A 21684-nucleotide genomic window follows, 5' to 3' on the forward strand; every position below is an offset into this window, starting at 1 on the left:
CCCCATTCCCCATCCTCCTCACCTAAGCTTCTTTGGCTCAGGTACCTCTCCCAGTACCCCTGACATGGCTCAAAACTCCAGATTCACATTCCAACTCCCCACTGACACCTCTGCTAGTATATCTAATAGGAACCTCAACTTTTAAAGCTTTTAAAGCTCCTTCAGCCTGATCCTCCCCGCCTAACGTTTTAAATGGCACCGCATTTCCTCCAGTCAGTTAAGTCAGAAACCCAGAGTCAGTGTGCCTTCTCCTACCCCTACATTCTATCCATCAGTAAGTCCTACAGGTTCTATTTCAAACAACAATAAACAAACAAAAACCTTGATCCACTTCCCTCAATTTCCAAGACCACCATCCTAGTCCAAGCCCCCATTATTAGACTTCTGGTCTAATATCTGGTCTCCTTGCTTCCACACTGCCCTCACCCCAACCCACTGTTCACACAGCACTCAGAGTGATCAACCTTTTTTTTTTTCTTTTTTAAAGGTAAATAAGATCTCATGATTTACTTGCTTAAAATGCACTTGCTTCAGAATAAAATCCAAATAGAATCCATGGCCTTAAAGGCTACGCATGGAAGACCCTGCTGGTCTTTCTTACTTCAGCCTGTACTCTCCTCCCACTGTCCGCTCACTGGGCTCCAGCCTCCTTGCTGTTCCCTCGGTAGACCAAGTCCCTTCCAGTGCAGAGCGTTCTTCATGCCTGCTTTCTTTCTCCAGAATCTTCTCCTTCCAGCATTCCATCTGTCTCCTCCAACAGCTTCTTTCCCTTACTTTGCAACTCTTCACAGATGCCTTCCCCATCCACCCAGTCCAAAGGCCATCTCCACAATCACTGTTTTTTTTTTTTTTTGAGATGGAGTCTTGCTCTGTTGCCAGGCTGGAGTGCAATGGTGCAATCTTGGCTCACTGCAACCTCCGCCTCCCAAGTTCAAGTGATTCTTCTGCCTCAGCCTCCTGAGTAGCTGGGATTACAAGCACGTGCCACCACAACCGGTTATTTTTGTACTTTTAGTAGAGACAGGGTTTCACCATCTTGGCCAGGATGGTCTGGAACTCCTGACCTCAGGTAATCCATCCCTCTCAGCCTCCCAAAGTGCTGGGATTACAGGTGTGAGCCACTGTGCCTGGCCTCCACAATCACTCTTCAAGCTCATCACTTTGGTTCAGTTTCTTCACAGCACTAAACTCACTTGTTCAAGTACTGGTTTATGTGTTTATTTGCTATTTTCTGTTCCCCTCCACAATGGAGGATCCATAAGAGCAGGGGCCCTGTTTGTTTTGTTCATGCTATATGCCCAGACCTGGCATCAATTAGGTGCACAATACATATTTGTTCAATGAATGAATGAGAATGGTAGTCTTTTGGTTCCAAGGTTTATTGACAATTACTGATCTATTTTTGACTCCCCCGGTCCCAGCTCCCAAACTCAATCAGTCTCCCTACTCCAGGCTTCACTGTAGTCCCAGAATGTAGGAAGTGGGACAGGATAGACTTTAACATCATCCAGGTCTCTGGTTTCCAAAGCATTCTTTTTCTTTAATGCAGTAAAACCATTCCTTTAAAACCCAAAATCTCTCACAGAACCCCTACATATTAAATATATAAAGCAGGAGCTACCCTTGTTCAGGGAAAATATGTGGGGCTTATGGCTCTAAGAAACACAGTTTGACATTCACTTCTCTCCTTACTTCAGTTACCTCATGGTACAGATAAATGGACTGGGCCCAGAGAGGGGCCATGACCTGTCCTGGGACACGCAGCCACTGAAGCCTTCAGTCCAGTGCTCCTTCCACAGCACCACACTGGATTCTGGAGTCTTTCCAGCCAGGGCAGAGGAAGCTGCAACAGTGCCATGATAAGAGCTTCCGGGTCTTCTGGTACCTACCCTCTCAGACTGCTGGTCTTAGGGTCATGTGAGGGGCTGGCTGGAGGGTGGACTGGAAGTGCACGGGGGTTGGGTGGGGAAGCCAGGTGTCTGTGTAGGAAGGCCAGTGGGGCTGGGGGATTGGGGGCTGGATGGCTGGGAAGGACTTCCCAGGCCTGCAGTGGTCTCTCCTTTCCTCAGGATGAGGCTGCTGAGCTCCTGGAGCAGCTGTTCCTCCAGGGATCCCCGTGCCTGGGGACCGCTCTTTGAAGGGGGGCCTGGAGGGGGCTCAGGTGGCCTCTCCTCCTGGCCAAGGGTGCTTGACTTGGAGAGAAAGGGTTGATCCAAGGACTTCTGGCTGGTGAGGGGGTTCTCTGGCTTCACTGTCCACTCCCGTGTGGTGGAGAAGGAGGTAGAAGTGTCCTGGGTCAACTCAGGGAAGGCCCCTACTTCCTCATACACTGGCTCCTCATACACAGGCTCCTCCAGCTCCTCTTGCTCCTCCACAGACCCCTGGGATGACTTCATCGGCTGGATGGGAATGGGATGGCAGGAGTGGGCACATAGTTAAAGTTACCAGATTATTAATCACTAACATTTACTGAGCTCTTCCTCTGGGCCAGATGCTATAAAATACTTGGCATATATGATACTGGAACAACCCTGTGCAGTGGGTTACACTACAAAAGAGTCAACTGAATGCAAAGGGGTTAAGTAAGTTGCCCAGCATCACATAATGAGTGAATGGTAGAGTTGGGGTTTGAACCAGGTCTAACTCCAAAATGCATTCACTTCATCACTTTCCTTCTATTTCACAGATTCTGTGACAACTTTCTCCTTTTTTTTTTTTTTGAGACAGAGTTTCACTCTTGTTGCCTAGGCTGGAGTGCAGTGGTATGATCTCGGCTCACTGCAACCTCCGCCTCCCAGGTTCAAGTGATTCTCCTGCCTCAGCCTCCCAAGTAGCTGGGATCACAGGCATGCACCACCACGCCCAGCTAATTTTGTATTTTTAGTAGAGACGGGATTTCACCATGTTGATTAGGCTGGTCTTGAACTCCTGACCTCAGGTGATCCACCCACCTCAGCCTCCCAAAGTGGTGGGATTACAGGCATGAGCCACTGTGCCCGACCTTTCTCCTTTTATTACCGCATCATACATCCCTCATTTTCCTCATCCTTTCTGCCTCCTCTCTCTGTCCTGTCCCTCTCCCTCTCCCTTTTTCTCTCTCTCCCTCTCTATCTCTCTCTCTCTCTCTCTCACACACACACACACACACCCTGATGGCCTACACACACACACACACCCTGATGGCCTACACACACACACACACACACACACACACACACCCTGATGGCCTACATGAGGAAAACAGCACACCTGGGGCTCAGGCAGCACAGAGGAACACAAGGTTGACAGGTACACTGCTGGAGCAGGCACAATACTCACAAAGAACATGGACAGGGTCCTCCGGTTGTGTAGTCGCCGCTGGACACAGGTGGGGCGGGGACAAGGGGAGGGAAAGACATAAAGACACAGTGAGGACTAGCAACAGGAGACAGGGGTGGGGAATGGGGGTGAAGAAGGCAGAAGGGAGGGGGACAGTGAGCATAGGATGGCACCAGGCTAGCAGGCACACCACTCCCTACTGCAATGTGACAAGGGTTACGACAGGAATCAGGGGTTGGGGCAGGCTGGGGTGCCTTACCAGGGTCTGATTGGCAGAGAGGAGGGTGGCTCCACTGTCATCCCCACGGATAGGCAGCAAAGGCATAGTGCCAAACTTCTGACGGGCAAGGTCAGAGGAGGAACGGCGTCGTAAGACCACTGGCTGCTGGTCATCGTGCTGGTGGAAGCATGAGGGGTTGGCACCAGTGGGTATGAAAGGCACTGAGGAGGATAGCTGGGCCCCAGGGGGACCACAGACCCAGCCCTCAGCCTTTTCCTTCCCCTCACCTGGGCTTTAAGGATGCTGGTGGTCCAATCCCACATCTCATCCTCGTCAGTGCAGGACAAGTAGCTGGGGTGATCAGAGTGGAATCAGAGGGAGAGAGAGGGTCACAGCTATAGGAATGGAGCATAGAAAGAGAGAAGAGAAAAGACAGGGTGCAGAGCTGGGCCAGAGGAGAAGCCAGGGCAGGAGGTACTCACAGGTGCATCTTCTCCAGTATCAATGTGAAGCCCCACCTGGGAGACAAAGAAGAACAGTGATGGGGCAGTCAGAAAGGGCAGGGGGGTGAAGGCAGGAAGGCCCTGGAAGTGCGGGCTGGGGAAGAAAACTCACGGTGTTGGGGGCTTTAACTTCTTGCGGATTCCCAGGTAGACTTTGGCACCCTCCAAAGGCCACTCCCTTTCTGGTTTAGAGCTCTGAGAACAGAAACAGAGTCAGCGAGATGGAGAGATGAGAGATCATGGTTAATGATGTCAAGACGTCATGGAAGCAATGGGGTCTGTGGTCACAGGGTCACAGAAGTCGGGGGCAGGGAAGCAATGAGATTGATGAGAGTATGGGCTGTGGAGTCAGAGGGTGGGTGCAGTCATGGCTTCTCTCCATGGCCACCCAGCATCCCACGCCTCTGGCCCCAGGGCCTCACTTTCTTCTCCTTGAGCAGCAGCAGGCAGCGGCCACGCAGCAGAAAGAACCTCTCCTGGAAGCGGCTTCCCAGCAAGCGGGGTGGCTCCTCACGACACCGCAACAGCCCCACCCGTGGGCTCTCACGTCGGATACCTGGGCATAGATGGGCAATCCTGGGTGGAGGGTGCTAGGGGAGAGACCTGGGGGATGCTGGGCAGAGGAAGGAGGCTCACCTGTGAAGAGGCAGCCAGCTTGGGCCAGGGGGACTTTTTTCAAGAGCAGGGAGGCTGAGCAGGGCTCTGGGAGCTGGCACCATTGTAAGGCCTGCTCTAAGACCTTTTCCTTGGGATGCAGTGGCCGCTCTTAAGGGGAAAGGTGAGGGTTTATATATCAATCAGCATATCCATAATAAGCCCCCAGCTCTCACCAGTCATTCATTCATCCATTCAACTATCCAACCATGGACATTTATTTTTCACTGTCTCTATGCCAGGTACTGTGCTGGCCCTGGGATACGGTGGTGAGCATGATACACATGGCCTCCCTTCACAAAGCACACAGTCTAGTGAGGGTACAGACAACAAAATAATTGCAGACAAATAATTGCTTTGCAAGAAACAATAAGCTGAGCCAGCAACAGGACAGCAACTGAGATAGGGTAGTCAGGCAAGACCTTTCAAAAGTGGCACTTGAAGATGAGACTCAGAGATCTGAAGGATTAGGAAGAGCAAGCCATGCTAAGATTGGGTGGTAGAAGATTTCAAGCATGACAAAATGCAAGAACAAAGGCTGGCAATCAGGAAACATGTATTTGGGGAACTAAACAGCCAATGTAGCTACAGCAAAGAGGAGAGATACGAGAACAGGTGATGTGAGATGAGGCATGGAGGACGCAGGGACCAGACATTCAAGGCCATGTGGGCTGTGGTAAGGGACTGGAATGATACTTTAAGTTCAATGGGAAGCCACTGAAGGGTTTTAACCATAGGAAGGATATGAGGTGATTTATGCTTGAAATGTTCACTTGGCTGCTGCATGGAAAATGGATTGTAGGGAGGCAAGCATGGAACACTGTCCAGCTATCCCCTTTCTGGGGCCACACATTTTAGTGGTTATTGTTGACAGACCAAAAGATAATGGTGACTTCAACTAGGATGGTGGTAGCAGTGGAGATGGAGAGAAGTGATCAATTCTAATGGAATCGACAAGACTAGTTGGTGAGTTGGGTATGAAGATGACACAAAGGGAGGAGTCCCAGAGGACTCCCAGGTTTCTGGCCTTAATCACTGGGTGAATTGTGGTACCATTTACTGAGTTGGGAAAAACTGGAGAATGGCCTAGGCTTTTTTTTTTAGGAAAGGGGCTAGAAATCATCTAAATTGGTCTTAGATGTTTTACATTTGAGTTGCTAGTCAGAAGTGGAGGTGTTGAGTAGGCATTTGGATATGAGTCTGGAGCTGAGAGGAGAGATGTGGGCCAGAGATATAAATTTGGGTGTTAGGTTATTAATGGCATTTAAAACCACGAGAATGGGTTAATTCATCCAAGGAGAAATGTAGATAGATTAGAGAAAAGGGCCTAGGATTGAGCCATGGGTCTCTCCAACATTTGGAGTCTGGGCAAAAGAGGAAGACAAGCTCCCTTTAAGGTAGAAGGTAAACTACGAGCTTGTGGGGGTCACTAAGGCCAAGATGGAAGAATACTGAGGAAGAGGGAGTGAGTCAACCGTGTTGAATGTCCGCTTGCATGGATGAGTGGATGAGTCCACTGTATTTGGTAACATGAAGTCACTGATGACCTTGACCGCACAACCACACACACGCATATACACATGCATGAACACACAGGCATGGTCATACTCACCCAGCTCCCCATGCTCGCGAATCTCAAAAGTCACCCACAAGTCCATCCCAGCTGCTGTCCCCCGCATCTCCAGTACCTGGTTAGTCAACTCCTCAGCAGTCAGGGTTGGGGACACCTGGGGTCAGGGCAAGAGCAGAGAATCCATGCTGGTCAGGCCATTGCCCCTGGAACCTCACTATCCTCTTATTTCCCCTCCAGTCCCCTCGGGACCAACCTTCAGGGTGACACAGTTGTCTGGGAGCTGCTGCTCTATATAAACTTCCATGATGAGGTCTCCAGCCTGAGACAGCTGAGGGGAGGGGTAAAAAAGTCAGAAGGACAAAAAAAGGATGCAAAAGACATCAAAGTCAGAGGTTTCCTCGTATTGCCTCATAAGCGACTCTTCCAACAAAGGTCTCCTCCCAACCCCAATGTCACTCAGGCTCTTAAAAGGGAGAACTCTGGGAGTGGCAGAACTGCATCTTTAGGCTGCATATGTACTTCCCAAGGCATCATAGTGGTTGGGAGGACAGATGTGGAGTCAGACTGCCTGGTCTCTGCCACTTGCTACAGGGTGATCTTGAATAAATGACCCACTGAGCCCGTTTCTTTATTTGAAAAAAATGAGACTACCTACTTCATGGAGTTGTATCATACTAACATGAGATTAGAGATTCTTGGAATATAGTAAGTCCTCAGCTATGTTTGCTATTATATTTATTATTATTATTCTCACTGCTTTGTCTGACTTTACTAACTCCTCCTTGGATCTCTTACACTTAGTAGTAAGGTCTCACTTGATGTTCCCACAGAAAACCAAAACCAACTATCCAGTGCCAAGATTATCACCAGGAAGAATCCTCATGGTGGAACAAATGGAGCAAACCCTAACCAAACCCCACTCCCCAAAGCACTTCTCTCATTGGGTTCCCCCTGAGTGCTGGTGTCCAGAAGGACAGGCTGGAAACTTCCTCAACTGGGCAGAAAGTCAGCTTCCTGTCCTGATATCTCCTCTTGCCCCATTCAGGAGACTAAGGTCAGGACGAGTTACCTGCACATCCTTCCAGGTGGTGATAAGACTGACCTCCAAGTCAATCTGAGCTACCTGGTCAGAATCGATCTGTGAAAGAGCCAAAAGAGAGTGTTGGGGTGCTGGAAGAGGATCTGCAGGGAAGATCTCAAGGCCAAGGAGGACCTGTTTAAGAGGGTTGGAGGCCAGAAGAGCTAAGAACCAAGGGGGTGAGGATGTTGGAAGTGAAGTTGTGGGAGAAAAAGGCCCAGGGCTCTGGGAGGTGGTTCCTGGTGTAGCCGGCCACCAGAGGCCTGGGCTGGGGGCTTGTTGGGGTGAGCAGGATCCAGAGTCTCTGGGTCCTGTGAGGGTAGGGGAAAGGGGTTGTGGGTTAGGGGTCAGGAAAGCCTTACATCAAAGACAGAGATGTAGCCGTCGATGAGCTCTTGCAGCACCCGCACCTCGTGCTCCCCTCGCCCATCCGTCTGGAACACGCTGGGTGCAAACAGCAGAGCCAGGTTCCGCGTGCACATCTGGTTTAGAGCCGCACATTTCTGCACCCTGCAGAGGGGTGCCAGGGTCTTCATCAGTGTAGCCATTCATTCAGCAAACACTTATTGAGTCCCTATTGTATGCCTGGGCTAAGTGCTTGGAATACAGCAGTAAGATAATATTGGCCTCAGGGAGCTCCCAGTCTAGGGGAGACAGATAAGGCAAGAATCAGCAAACTTTTTATTTAAAGGGACAGATAGTAGACATTTTAGGCTTGCAGGACAGACAGTCTCTGTTGTAACTCTCAGCTCTGTTGCTGCATCATGAAAAGAGCTATAGAAAATATATACATGAATGGGTGTGGCTTTACACTTTAGGTACAAAACTTTATTTACAAACATAGGCAATAAGCTGGATTTGGCCCATGGGCCTGTAGTTGACCAATCCCTATAATATAGTATATTTTTATTATTTATTTATTTTTATCTTTTGTAGAGATGGGATGTCTCACTATGTTACCCAGGCTGGTCTCCAACTCCTGGGCTCAAATGATCCTCCTGCCTTGGCCTCCCAACATGTTGGGATTACAGGTGTAAGCCACCACACCTGGCCCCTGTAATATAGTATAATCAGTGCAATACAGAAATGGCTTCTCCCCAGAATTCCTCAAAGGCCTGTCTCCCTAACAGATTGGTAAAGGTAGATGTGCGTCTTATTCATTTTTGTGTTTCTTATATCTAACCCTTTCTCTGACATCGCATAATAAAACAAAATGATATTGATTGCTAACCATTTCTGAAGGCTTATGACATGCCAGATGTACTGGCATGTACTATACTAAGAATTTTATGAATTTTAACTCTCTCTTTTTTTTCCTTTTTTCTTTTTCTTTTTTCTCTTTTTTTTTTTTTTTTTTTTTTGAGACAGGGTCTCCCTCTGTCACCCAGGCTGGAGTGAAGTGGTACAATCTTGGCTCACTGCAACCTCCACCTCCTGTGCTCAAGCGATTCTCGTGCCTCAGCCTGCTGAGTAGCTGAGATTACAGGTATGCACCACCACGCCGGGCTAATTTTTGTATTTTTAGTAGAGGCTGGGTTTCACCATGTTGGCCAGGCTGGTCTCGAACTCCTGGCCTTAGGTGATCTGCCCACCTCAGCTTCCCAAAGTGTTAGGATTACAGGCGTGAGACACCACGCACCCAGCCTTCATTTAACTGTCTCATAAACTATGAGGTGGATATGATTCATTACATCATCCATTACTTCCTTTTAGAAATGAAGAAATTGAGGCCCAGAGAGAACAAGTAACTTACCCAAAGTCACACAGCTAGAATGACGGCACCAGATTAAAGCCTAGGTCTGCCTGATCCCCCAAATCCATTCTCTGAACCTTAATGCTATGATACCTTCACTTAACAACTGTTTGTGGAATGAACAAATGAATGAATGAATGAATAAATGAATCAAAGTGCAGGGTCAGATTGAAGTGAGGAAGGGTCCTGCAGAGGGTCTAGCCATACTGACCGATAGAGATGCCCAATGAGGGTGGCCAGTGTGCGGCGGTTGACCCGCGGGAGGCAGCCAATCACGTCTTTATATTTCTCCAGGCGCTGATTCTTCTGGGGCAGCTCTGGGGATGGAATAGAGGAGGGCTGGGGAGGACCCAGGAAGAAAGAGTGGCAGCTGGTATGGAGGGAGGGATTTTTAGACACAAATGCAGGATGGCTGTGTCTCTGCCCCCTTCCCACTTCCCCCTGAGCCAAGTCGCTGGATGATCCCCCAGGGTGGGAAGTGATGGGGAGGAGGGCTGCCAAACCATGGATTCTGGTGGGGGAAGGCAGAGATCCTGGTTGGGCCTTGGTTCTCAGGGATCTTAGGAATACCAGCAGCCTCCCTCCAGCGAGGCAGCAACCGTGCAGAGGTCACAGGGTCATCGAGCTCACGAAAGAAGCGTTTGAGTGTGTCAGTGACATCCTCCACAAAGTGCTCCCCTGGTCGGAGCTTCACCGACCGGGCATCCCGACGGAACTCAGCCAGGAGTCTCAGGCTGCGGGCACGAGCGCCCCCTTTCCGGTATACACCTTCCAGCCGGAGCCCTGAGGAGAGCCAGGCGTCTCTGCTCACCATGGTGCAAAGGCTACCACCACCCACCACGGCCCATCTGTGGCCTCCCTATGTGGTATGTGGCTGATGGGGGCATGGGATTCAGAGAGGAGGAGATCTATGCCTCCATGGTCTTGATTCTCAGGTCTCTGCTGGAGTCATCCTCAGAAAGTCCTTCCCTGACCTCACTGTCACAAGTAAAAACCCCCATCACACTGTATCTCCTCACCACTTTTATTTTTAAATAGCACTCTCTGAAATCACTTTATAGTCCATCCTCATTATCTGTGGATTCCATATCTGCACATTATCCTACTTGCTAAAAGTTATTTGTAACCCCAAAATCAATACTTTTGGCATTTTCATCATCATTTATGAACAGAGTGAAGAAAAATTTAAGTCCCCTCCCCAATGTGCATGTTCTTACTCTAAACAAGTGTATCCTTTTAATGGTATATTTAGAGCCATATTTTTGTGCTTTTTGTTGGTGACTTCACTGTTTAAAATGGCCCACGTATAGTGCTGAAATACTTTCTAGTGTTTCTACGTGTGAGAAAGCTGTGACATGCCTTACAGAGAAAATACATGTGTTAGATCAGCTTCCTTCAGGCATGAGTTACAGTGCTGTTGGCCTTGAGTTTAGTGTTAACAAATCAAACAATATATATAAAATAAGGTCTCCTTACACAGAAAAACACATAAAACAAGCATACATATTAATCACTTGACTAAAATGTTATTGTAACCAGAGGCTAGCAGGAAGCTAACCCTGTATTTCCTCTGGGGCAGTGATTCAATATTCACTAATTAAATGTTTGCAGTGACTTAGAGCATAACTACCACAAATAACAAGAACAGACTATATTTGTTTTCTTATTTATTACCCAAGAGATGGGTAATAAATAAGCTTCCTAGGACCCTCCTAGGACCCTCCCTGCTTACTGCCATATCCCCAGTGTCTGACACATGGTAGCAGCTCAACCAGTGTATGCTGACTAAACAATGGTGGTGCAGGAACCTTGGAGGGGAGGAGATGAACACCCAGATTCTTTCTTTTTTATTGAGACGGAGTTTTGCTTTTTCGCCCAGGGTGGAGTGAAGTGGTGCCATCTCAGCTCACTGCAACCTCACCTCACAGCAATTCTCCTGCCTCAGCCTCCTAGGTAGCTGGGATTACAGGCACCCGCCACCATGGCTGGCTAATTTTTGTATTTTAATAGAAACAGTGTTTCACCATGTTGGCCAGGCTGGTCTCGAACTCCTGACCTCAGGTGATCCACCTGCCTCAGCTTCCCAAAGTGCTGGGATTACACACTTGAACCACCACGCCCGGCCCCATATTCTTTCTTCAGGGATTTCTCACTGGGCCTCTGACTTATTTCCTCCTTCGAACACGAGAGAGGCTGAGAAGAGGATAAGGATGTAGCGAGTGGGGGAGGTCACTGAACAAGGCCACTGCCAAGGCATGGAAAATGTTATTAGCCACTGACTTTCCATTTCCCGTGACTAGTAACAATTATTTGTAGGTTTGTGGAGGCGCTGTTTTTTTCCTTACAGTCTGCCCTCTGTAACCATGGGCTCCACAACTGCAGATTCAACGGACATCAAAAATATTTGGGAAAAAACCCCAAGATAACAATATAACAACAACGAAAAACAAATAAAAACAATACAGCATAACAACTATTTCCACAGCACTTGCATTGTATTAGGTATTATAAATGATCTAGGGATCTGCCCACCTTAGTTTTCTGTGAATTTTCCTTATTAAGAGTACAGCCTTCTAAAGAGGGTTCACAGGAGAAATAGATTCTTTTCGGTCCTTATTTAGGATAAAAAACTTACAAAGGGCCAGGTGCGGTGGCTCACACCTGTAATCCCAGCACTTTGGGAGGCCGAGGTGGGTGGATCACCTGAAGTCAGGAATTTGAGACCAGCCTGGCCAACATGGTGAAACTCATCTGTACTAAAAATATAAAAATTATCCAGGTGTGGTGGGGCACGCCTGCAATCCCAGCTACTTGGGAGGCTGAGGCAGAAGAATTGCTTGAACCCAAGAGGCAGAGGTTGCAGTGAGCTGAGATCATGCCACTGCACTCCAGCTTGGGCAACAGAGCAAGACTCCATCTCAAAAAAAAAAGAAAACAACAACAACAAAAAACTCACAAAGAATTATGGGGGCCACTTGCACAGCTGACCATTTAAGTCCAGAAAACCTCCCACACAGAATAATTCTGCTTAAAACTTCTGGGAATGTGCTGCACAGCTCAGCTCTCACCTCGCAGCTGCTTGCTGTTTGCCATGGCTCTGTGTCCTCAGTCACATTTTCAGTGCTCCTCCCCTACTCCACACTCTGACGAAACTTCTGAACACTTACTACATGCCAGGCCCTGTGCTCAAGGCTTGACGGGCATTGTCTCACTGTCACAATTATCCTGGAAAATGAGGACCGCTGGCCCCATTTTACAGATGATGGAATTGAGGTTCAGAAAAGCAAAGCAGCCTGCCAAGAGTCATACGACCAGCTGGGGTCCAGCTGCAGTTTCTGGAGGCAAAGCTCTTCCAGGCTGTGCTCATGTTCCACCCTGGCTGTGCTCACGTTCTCCACCCCCTCATCCCCCCCACCCCCCACCCCCATTGGCTCAGTATCAGCCAGTGCCTACTCACCATGCTGGGTAACAAAACTGATGCAGGCATCCACGATGATGGGGATGTCACCCCGGCTCATCTGCTGCTCCTGCAGCCCTGTGCCGCCCCCACCAGCCGCGCCCCCAATGGCTGCGTTCCATGCCGTGAAGTCCAGCCGGCCCTCTCCTTGCAGATACAGGGTCCTGAGACCCCAGAGGCCTGAATCAGAGCCAGCTCCTCTGACAGGCCCAGATGCATGGGGACCAGACTTCCCAGAGCCACCAGCAGAGGGCAGCAACACCCAACCCAAATGATCCCGGAGCAAGGGAAGAAACTGAGGAATTGGGCAATGGCCCAGCAGGCCAGGTTGCAGAGTGTGGGCTCCGCTCCAGGAAGGGGAGCCCCAGGTCAAGGGCAGGGGCAATTTACCTTCCTGTCTCCACCAGGACCAAATGCTCTTTCTTGTCTGGGGTGTCAGCTGCAGAAACCACACCTGGGAGGAGAATCAGTGGACATTTTCATGATTATCGTCTTCGTTATAGAGACTATTATTTATTAAATGCTTAACGTGCATAGATGCCAGGCTAGGAGCATTACAAAAAACGTTCAGTTGAATCCTATGAGTTATGTACTATTATTCCCATTTTATAGATGACACATTAAACTCAGAAAGTTTAAGTAACTTGCCCCAGATTACTTGCTATAAAATGGCAAGGCTGAGCACAAACCCAGGTCTCTTGTTTCCAAAGTCCTAAAATATTATCTTACATTGTTCCTCTTTTAGGAGAAAGGAAAGCAGTGAGGGTACCCAGTCCCCTCTCCCAGGACCCAACCAGCAAGTGATTCCAAATAATAATAATATTTATAGGCCAGGCACAGTGGCTCACTCCTGTAATCCCAGCACCGTGGGAGGCCAAGGTGGGCAGATCACCTGAGGTCAGGAGCTCCAGACCAGCTTGGCCAACACGGTGAAACCCCTTCTCTACTAAAAATACAAAAATTAGCTGGGTGTGGTGGCAGGTGCCTGTAATCCCAGCTACTTGGGAGGCTGAGGCATGAGGATCTCTTGAACCTGGGAGGCGGAGGTTGCAGTGAGTTGAGGCGTTGAGATCATGCCCTTGCACTCCAGCCTGGGGGATAGAGCGTGACTCTGTCTCCAAAAAAAAAAAAATAATAATAATAATAATAACATTTATTGAGCACTTACAAAATGCTTGTCAGGCTCTGCGATACATGTTTTAGATGCATTACCCTATTTGAACCTCACTACAACCCTCTGAGGAAGGTGTTATTATTGTGCCCATTTTAAAGATGAGGAAACTAAGGCACAGAGGTTAAATAACTTGTCCAGGGATATACAGCTAGGAAGTGATGAAGGTGGGGTCTAAAGCTGGGCAGTTTCCCTTCAGAGCTTGTACCTGAAGCCACCATGTTCTGCTGTTTCCCATAAGAACCCCCAAATAATAAAGGTCTGCTCCCATGCACCCCCATGGCCACCCTTCATCCCTGTCCCCCCAAACTTCCCCACTTACTGATCTCCTGTAGCCGCCGCAGATGCACCATGTCCTCAGGGGCTGGGGGGCCAGGGCCCGGCGCTGAGCACAGGAAGAGGTGGTCACCACGAAGGAGGCCAAACCCTGACAGCCAGAGACCAGGGGCCGGGGCTGTATGGGAGGGGGACCGCAGCCATAGGCGGCCCAGCCGCAGCAGCCCGGGGCCCAGCAGCTGGTGGCAGCTCAGCGGGGAGAACCACTGTAGAGGCAGGGGGAGGACAGGAGAAAGGGGGATGGGGGAAGAGATAAGGAATAGGGGAGAGAAATGAGAGTGACCGCGGTAGGGAAAAGCAGAAAAAAACATGAAGAGAAAGCAGAAGAAAAGCAGGAATGAAAAGGGATGGGAGAGAGCGAAGGAGACAGCCAAGGAGGAAACATGAGATGGATGGAGAAAGACAGGAAAGAAATTCAATTCAATTCAGTTTGCTCTCCCCAACATAAAGAAGACCCCTGTGTGGCAGCCTCATGCCCTTAATTGAGGTGTGGGTATAAGAAAGAATACTCACTCTTGTGCAGTGCCGTGATCATGGCTCACTGCAGCCTCAACCTCCCCCAGCTCAGGTGATCTTCCCACCTCAGCCTCCTGAGTAGCTGGGACTACAGGAGCATGCCATCACACCTGGCTAATTTTTTTTTACTTTTTTTGTAGAGATAGGGTTTTGCCATGTTGCCCAGGCTGGTCTCGAACTCCCACCTTGGCCTCCCAAAGTGCTGGGATTACAGAAACGAGCCACTGCGCCCAGCCAAAAAGGCATACTTATTCTTTATAGCCAAAAATGCTACACCTGAAGACTCATGATGCCCTGGGAAATTCCACCACCCTAGGGGGCTGGGGAGGAGCTTCATAGAGGAAAGGATGTTTGAGGTCGACTGCAAAGCAGTGCTTCTCAAACTACCTGCAGTAAATTGCAGTAAAGGACCAGGGTTTTTTCCTTTTTCTTTCTTAAAGTCCCAAGCTGTCATTAACCAATAGTGTACTTTCTTTCTTTCTTTCTTTCTTTTTTTTTTTTTTTGAAATGGAGTTTTGCTCTTCTCTCCCAGGGTGGAGTACAGTGGCATGATCTCGGCTCACTGCAACCTCCGCCTCCCGGGTTCAAGAGATTCTCCTGCCTCAGCCTCCTGAGTAGCTGGGACTATAGGCGCTAATGTCTAGCTAATTTTTTGTATTTTTAGTAGGGACAGGGTTTCACCATGTTGCCCTGGCTGGTCTCAAACTTCTGACCTCAGGTGATTCACCCGCCTCAGCCTCCCAAAGTGTTGGGATTAGAGGTATGAGCCACCACGCCCAGCCAATACTGTGTTTTCTTTTTTTTTCAATACTGTATTTTCATTAAAAAGAATAAAAGTGGCCAGGCGCGGTGGCTCAAGCCTGTAATCCCAGCACTTTGGGAGGCCGAGGCAGGCGGATCACCTGAGGTCAGGAGTTCGAGACCAGCCTGACCAACATGGTGAAACCCCGTCTCTACCAAAAATACAAAAATTAGCCGGGCGAGGTCATGTGCGCCTGTAGTCCCAGCTACTCAGGAGGCTGCGGCAGGAGAATTACTTGAACCCAAGAGGTGGAGGTTGCGGTAAGCCAAGATCTCGTCACAGCACTGTAGCCTGGGAGACAAGAGCGAAACTCTATCTCAAAAAGAAAATAATAATAATAAAAATGAATTGCTAGAAAATCTGGATGAAAAAACGAAGAATACAACCCGACCTGCTTTTTTTTTGAGACAGGGCATCACTTAGGCTGGGTGCAGTGGCATGATCACAGCTCACTGTAGGCTCAACCTCTGAGGCTCAAGCAATCCTCCCACCTCAGCCTCCCCAGTAGCTGGGACTACAAGTGAGCACCATCATGGCTGGCTAATTCTTATTTTTTGTAGAGACGGGGTCCCAGGCTGCTCTCAAACTCCTGGGCTCAAGCAATCCTCCCGCCTCAGCCTCCCAAAGTGCTGGGATTTGCAAGTGTGAGCCACCATGCCTGGCCCAAGCCCTTTTTTAATAATTAGATTCAACACATAAAATTACTATGTCAAATTGCTATAAAATATTCTAAATGCTTACTCTCAAGTTCTGTGCTTATCCTGTCATGGACCATAACACATAGTCCAGGGGCTAGTATGGTGTGACAGTCTTCACAGCACCCTCCGGGTAGCACTGTCTTAAAGGATGGGATAGCTTTTTGGAAAGTGTAGATAATAATGAGAGGAGACTTAAACCTGGTTGGGAGGGCCACGACAGAGCCCTGAAAAGATATGGAGACAATATGTTAGTGTGAGGAGTTGTAGGAGGCCTGGGAGAAGGGGGTCAAAAGCCAGAGCAGTGGACCATTTCCCATACAGGAGTGCCAGATGCTGCAGAGATGACCTGGTGAGGCTGGGAGGCAGCCTTGGCCTTTGGAAATGGGAAGGCACCGGTGACCTGCCAGGTAGCAGTTCAGGAGGGCATGGGCAGAGGGGGGCAGCCGCAAGGGGTCAAAGGGGAACTGCAGGCTGCACACGACTTTCTGATGCATTGTCAGGAGGGAAAGGAAGGCACCAGGGTGAAAAGTTGAAGATGGAACAGATCTTAGGGAAAAGCTGTCTTAGGATGGGAGAGATTGTCGTCATCATCGTCATCATCACTACCATCATTATTATTTCAACGCCCACATACTGAGGGCTTGCTGTGTGTGGGCCTCACATGTCATTTAATCCTCAACCCTAGGGGGTGAGTCTTTTACGCCCACTCTACCGATGTGGAAAAGGTCACAAGGCTGAGAGTTGTGAGACTCAAATCCCAGGATGTCTGACTCTAGGGCCTGAATTTTCAGTTTTGGGAATGGCATACAGGAGAAAGATATTGGCTTATCTAAGAATGGAGAAGCTGGGAAATATGAAGGTAGCTTTGCCTCTGGGCCTGCTGGAAAATTGGAGCAGAGGGTGGGTAGTGGGAATCAGAGCCAGCTTCTTCGTGGGAGGAGGCATCGGCACAGTGAGGTTTGGGCCATGAGTTTTGCAGACAGAGGCCTGAATTTTAGTCCTGTGCTCTGCTGCCTCCTAGCTCTGTGACCTTGACCAAGTGAATTTGTAAACTCTAAAACTTAGTTTCCTTATACTTAAAACCTTACCTCAGAGAGTGGTTGTGAAAATTAAATGAGATATCGAGTGGGCAGTGCTTAACACAGGGCCTGGCACAGAATACGTGCTCAGTAACCCTTAGCTGTGAGTGGAAGAAGTGGCTGTAGGAATAAGAGAGAAGATGGGAACACGTGGGGACAAGGAAAGCATGAGATGCTGCAGAGGGCGCTGTCCTGTCTCACCTTGCCCACAGCACTAATCCAGGCCTCCAGACTGTCAGCTCCATCTGTGCCAAAATGCTGGATCCTCCCCCCAGTGAGGATGAGCTCAAAGGAAAAGGGGAACCTGGAGAGAAGATGAGGTCAGCGAGGAGAATGGGACCAATGAGGGGGCTGTCAGGCTGGAGGTTGGGAAGAGAAAAGGGGAAGCTCAGTGATCACAGGAGGGCTATTACCTGTCAAGGTCACCTGGGTCAGTAGGTGGGGGGCTCACACCCAGACATACAATATCCTGGGGCTGTATGAGGCTGAGGGGTTCAGGGCTGTTTTCTGATGCAAACATTTCCAGAGCTGCTCCCAGCACACACCATAGGCGGGGGGGAGCTAAGGCGGAGGGAGATAGTCAGGTGCAGCAGACCTCTGCCCCCACTGTCATAGTTCCAATTTACCAGATATTTATTCTGTGCCAAGCCCTTTGCCCATATATGATCCCATGTAATCTTCACAATAACCCTATGAGGTGTTATACTCAGTCCTGTTTTGCAGATGGGGAAACTGAGGCTCAGTTTCAGTAGCTTGCCCAAGACACATAGGTAGGAAGTAGCAGAGCTGGGATTTGACCCAGACAGTCTGACTTCAGAACAGATGCTCTTAACTATCACCCAATGCTGTCACTTGGCATGGTCCCTCTCTCACCCCCAGGACCCCAGCCCATTCCCGGGCATGGCCCCACTTTCCCATCCCAGCCCTCTCCTCTTTGTCCCTCTGCAGTACACTCACACCCATCCACTTTCTGTCCCTGTATCCTCCCATCCCTTGGCTCCCCCTCACCATCCCGGCCCCTGCGAGGGGGTGAGGGTCCAGCTTTGTTGCTGATAGGACTGCAGTACAGGAAGCCGCTGTAAGTAGCAGGCACCACCACCTCATTGTACACACCAGGGGAGGGGTCTGCAAGGGGAAGGGGAAGTAGTCAGGTCAACCAAGTGCAATGGGATCACCTGACACCCTCTGGGGAAGGGATGAAATGGAGAAAGACAGTGGGACCTGACTCCACTGGCAGCACAGCCAAGTAAAGCCCAATGGAGCTGGATCCCTCACTACCCAGATTACAGAAGAGAGAGGCAGGGGGTAATGAGACAGGGAGGCCTCTGGCCCAGCCCCTGCCCACTGCCTCTCCCTACCAGCTAGCCAACCAGGCTCTTAGCTCTGGGTGGGCACCTCAGGGCATGTGCCATCCTGTAAGGGTCTCAGCCCCCTGGCCTGACCAACGGAGGCGAGTGTCACTAAGCTGATCACTTCTTTGAGAGATCGGACTGTCTCCAGGGAGACTAGCCCTGACCTATAGTCAGGCCCTGTCAGGAGTGGACCAGCACTAGCACCTGGAACACCCAGACCCTCCCCAGCCATGACCGTCATCAGCTATCACATGACATCAGGAGATAGGCCCTGGAGGATCTGAGGGTTTGGGAAACTGCCCAGGCTGGGCCATTGTGATCAGCTAATTGGGGCCCCTTGGAAGAACTGAATCATAGGTTGGGTCTGAGAATTCCTGTGGGGGAGAGAGGAGGCACTTGGGGGAATGACCTGAGGGCAAGAGGCCAGGGCAGCTGCCATCAAGGGCTGGGGGGGACCAGGGCTCCTCGCCCTCAAAGGCCTCAACACAGAGGAGCTGGGTCATGTTCTTCAGTAGGTTGGGTCCTGCCACAGCTGCACACAGTGCCTGCAGGGAGGGAAGGGCCTCTGTCAGCCCCAAATCCCAAACTGAGAGCATTGGGGACAGTCGTATGATCACCAAAAACAGTCTGCACCACCCAGGTCTAGGCATTCCAACTCTAGAGAGTGTTTTCTGACCCCCCCACCCCAGATCAGCCCCGCTCTGTCCCTCCTACCTGGAGAAGCTGGCTATGATCTGGGTACTGAGGGTGGGGCTTCCGGAAGAGACCCAGACGGTACTTTCGGGAGATGAACTCTCCCCGGGGGCCAGGGGTCGCATCTGGATGTAGTCCCTCACCTGGGGGTAGAGTCCCTGCCCAGAAGCGGTTGGCACGATCATTTCCCAGGACAATGAACAACTGTGGGATGACAAGGGGCAAAGGCAGGTGAAGGAACTCAAGAGTCAGATGTTCCATTCCTGTCCCCAGGCTGGCCCAAGGCCTACTTATGGACGCTCCCTTCTACCCCTCCCACCTTCTCCCTCTTCTGCCCCCTCACCTGCACTATCTCATTACTCCAGACACTCGTGTCCAGCTTCAGGCTCTGCACCTTGGAGATCCCGGAACCCAGGGCCCGGTGCTGACCTGTGAGGGTGTGAGGGGCATGGGGCATGGGTACCCTGAGCCCTCTAGTCCCAGCCCTCCTGTTCCCCACATGGGCTTGAGGCCAGTCCTCACCTGCACACTGCTTGCAGATGACCACCCCCAAATTGACAGCAGCCCAATCTGGGCGGGAGGACCCACAGTCCGCACAGTGCCGGTTGGCCCGATTAGACCAGATCTTCTCAGCCACCTCGTAGTCAGACAGGGTCTCGGTTACTGCTTCCTGCAGAGCGGCTGCCCAGCTCTGCCGAGCACCCCCAGACTCGGCTGTGAAGCTGAGGGGTGGACAGCCAGTCCGTGGGCATGGACCTACCCGCCATGTCCCATCCCCCTGGCTCTTCCTGCAGGAGCCACCACAGGCCACACCTGGGGCAGCCCAGACCCTTCTGACATCTTGACCTAGCTCACTGGACTACCATCCGTGCACACCCTCTGACATCCTACTGAAGAGGCCTCCAGTCCTCTGCACCCTTGTGCCTCCCGCAAAAGTCCCCCAGCCTTGCTTCCCACTGGCCCAGGCCCCACCTGAAGCAGCGATGGGGTGTGAGCAGGTCGAAGCTTCGACTCTTGGTCTCCCGGACGCTGCAGCCCTGCAGTTCGATGAAGCAGATCCCGATGCCCAGAGAGAAGGCCTGGTGGGGTCAGGGGGTGGGCATCATGAGGTGCCAGAAGGGACTAGTTCAGGCCCCTCAGCCCTAGCCCAGCTCTCCTCACCTGCTCACTCTTGTACAGTGCCAGCTCTCCAGGGCTCAAGGCAGCAAACACCTTGGCCTTGTGTCCACGCAGCTCCAGCATGCCCGTGCGGAGGGGTCGGGGTGGCTGGGGGGGCCGGGGGTGGCCCAGGAGGCGCTGCTCCTTCAGACAGGACTGCAGCATGGAGCACCACGTGTCCCGCTGAGCTGGTGGGGATGGAGAAGCAGGTCAGTGGCTGTTGCTCACACAGCCTCCCTCCCTCCTGCCCTGACTCAGGGGGCTGTGGCCCTCACCCTCGCTCTCTGTGCGGAACACGAACACCCTCTGGCCAGTGATGACCTGGAACTTGTTGTCCTTGCTGCTGCGGGTCATCTCAATGGCAGTCAAAGGTATCACACCCTTAGGGAAGGGGTCCTGGAGAGAGAGAGCTCAATGACCCATGAGGACAGGAACCAAGCCATGTGTGCCAGCCCTGGGTCCTGCTCCAGATTTTATAAGATTGGCATTCAATCCACAAGCAGTGGGTACAGCTGCTAAGCCAGCTACTTTAAATGCGGACATCAGTCATGCAGTCACTGCGCCCCACACACACACCATGGACTTCCCTCCTTCCAATTCTGAGCCCCTCTCAGCCTTCCCTCTCCCTCATCTCCATGTCATCACATCTCCCAGCCCCCCACCTTGTCACTGCCAAAGTACATCAGACTCCTCCCATTGAACTGCACAAAGCGTCTCTGGAAGACATAGTTTCTGAGGAAGGAAGGAGCCAAGATCAGTGTTTGAGGTTGCATGAGGTTAGGGGGATCATAGGGTCTGGGGGCACTTTCCCGTGCAACCACCTCCCAGCCTCTCTTTTCTCCCTCCTTTCCCCTCCCAGCGCCCACCCCTGAGGGGAGAGCTTGTCTAGCCAGCCACTGAGCAGGGGCGTGGGGCGGTCTGCCGTGAAGGAGAAGCTGGCATAGGGTGAAATGAGGTCATCACTGGTCTCCTCTGTTTCCAGGGTGGGCGACAAGAGGGTGGAGTCTCCAGGTAGCTCAAGGCTGGCATAGCCAGCATCCTCCCGTGCCTCCAGATCCTGCCTGCTGAGCCTTGTGGGGGCCAAGACAGGGAGGGACACACATTAGACAAGTACCCCGGACACCCTCTTTGTACTTTCTCCATCCTACTCACATCACCTAAGAATAGAATGCCTGGCAGGTAATGGATCTGATTTTCTTTTCTTTTCTTTTTTTTTTTTTTTTTTTGAGATGGAGCTTCGCTCTTGTTGCCCAGGCTGGAGTGCAATAGCGCAATCTTGGCTCACCGCAACCTGCGCCTCTCGGGTTCAAGCGACTCTCCTGC

At 50.7% G+C, this 21684-nt stretch overlaps 1 protein-coding gene across 1 annotated transcript in view; it reads right to left on the minus strand.

Annotated features, from left to right (window-relative positions):
* Positions 1–377: 377 nt before the first annotated feature.
* The window catches only part of ARAP3 (ArfGAP with RhoGAP domain, ankyrin repeat and PH domain 3), a 29495-nt gene continuing 8188 nt past the window's right edge, over positions 378–21684 (minus strand). The window contains exons 5-33 of the mRNA XM_032158180.2: positions 21228–21431; positions 21024–21093; positions 20637–20757; positions 20365–20549; positions 20176–20282; positions 19726–19925; positions 19547–19632; positions 19225–19407; positions 18920–19055; positions 18167–18283; positions 17572–17719; positions 17360–17462; positions 14050–14269; positions 12947–13010; positions 12557–12720; positions 9670–9882; positions 9311–9416; positions 7709–7856; positions 7338–7406; positions 6522–6596; positions 6308–6422; positions 4678–4806; positions 4464–4597; positions 4154–4236; positions 4021–4056; positions 3826–3889; positions 3578–3715; positions 3319–3357; positions 378–2399 (exon numbers count right to left, since the gene is read on the minus strand). Of these exons, the coding sequence (XP_032014071.1) occupies positions 1914–2399; positions 3319–3357; positions 3578–3715; positions 3826–3889; positions 4021–4056; positions 4154–4236; positions 4464–4597; positions 4678–4806; positions 6308–6422; positions 6522–6596; positions 7338–7406; positions 7709–7856; positions 9311–9416; positions 9670–9882; positions 12557–12720; positions 12947–13010; positions 14050–14269; positions 17360–17462; positions 17572–17719; positions 18167–18283; positions 18920–19055; positions 19225–19407; positions 19547–19632; positions 19726–19925; positions 20176–20282; positions 20365–20549; positions 20637–20757; positions 21024–21093; positions 21228–21431 (3943 nt within the window). The 3' untranslated portion in view covers positions 378–1913. The remainder of the gene's footprint in view (positions 2400–3318; positions 3358–3577; positions 3716–3825; positions 3890–4020; positions 4057–4153; positions 4237–4463; positions 4598–4677; positions 4807–6307; positions 6423–6521; positions 6597–7337; positions 7407–7708; positions 7857–9310; positions 9417–9669; positions 9883–12556; positions 12721–12946; positions 13011–14049; positions 14270–17359; positions 17463–17571; positions 17720–18166; positions 18284–18919; positions 19056–19224; positions 19408–19546; positions 19633–19725; positions 19926–20175; positions 20283–20364; positions 20550–20636; positions 20758–21023; positions 21094–21227; positions 21432–21684) is intronic.

The sequence above is a fragment of the Hylobates moloch genome, unplaced genomic scaffold (assembly GCF_009828535.3).
Source record: "Hylobates moloch isolate HMO894 unplaced genomic scaffold, HMol_V3 SCAFFOLD_6, whole genome shotgun sequence".
NCBI classification, from domain to species: domain Eukaryota; kingdom Metazoa; phylum Chordata; class Mammalia; order Primates; family Hylobatidae; genus Hylobates; species Hylobates moloch.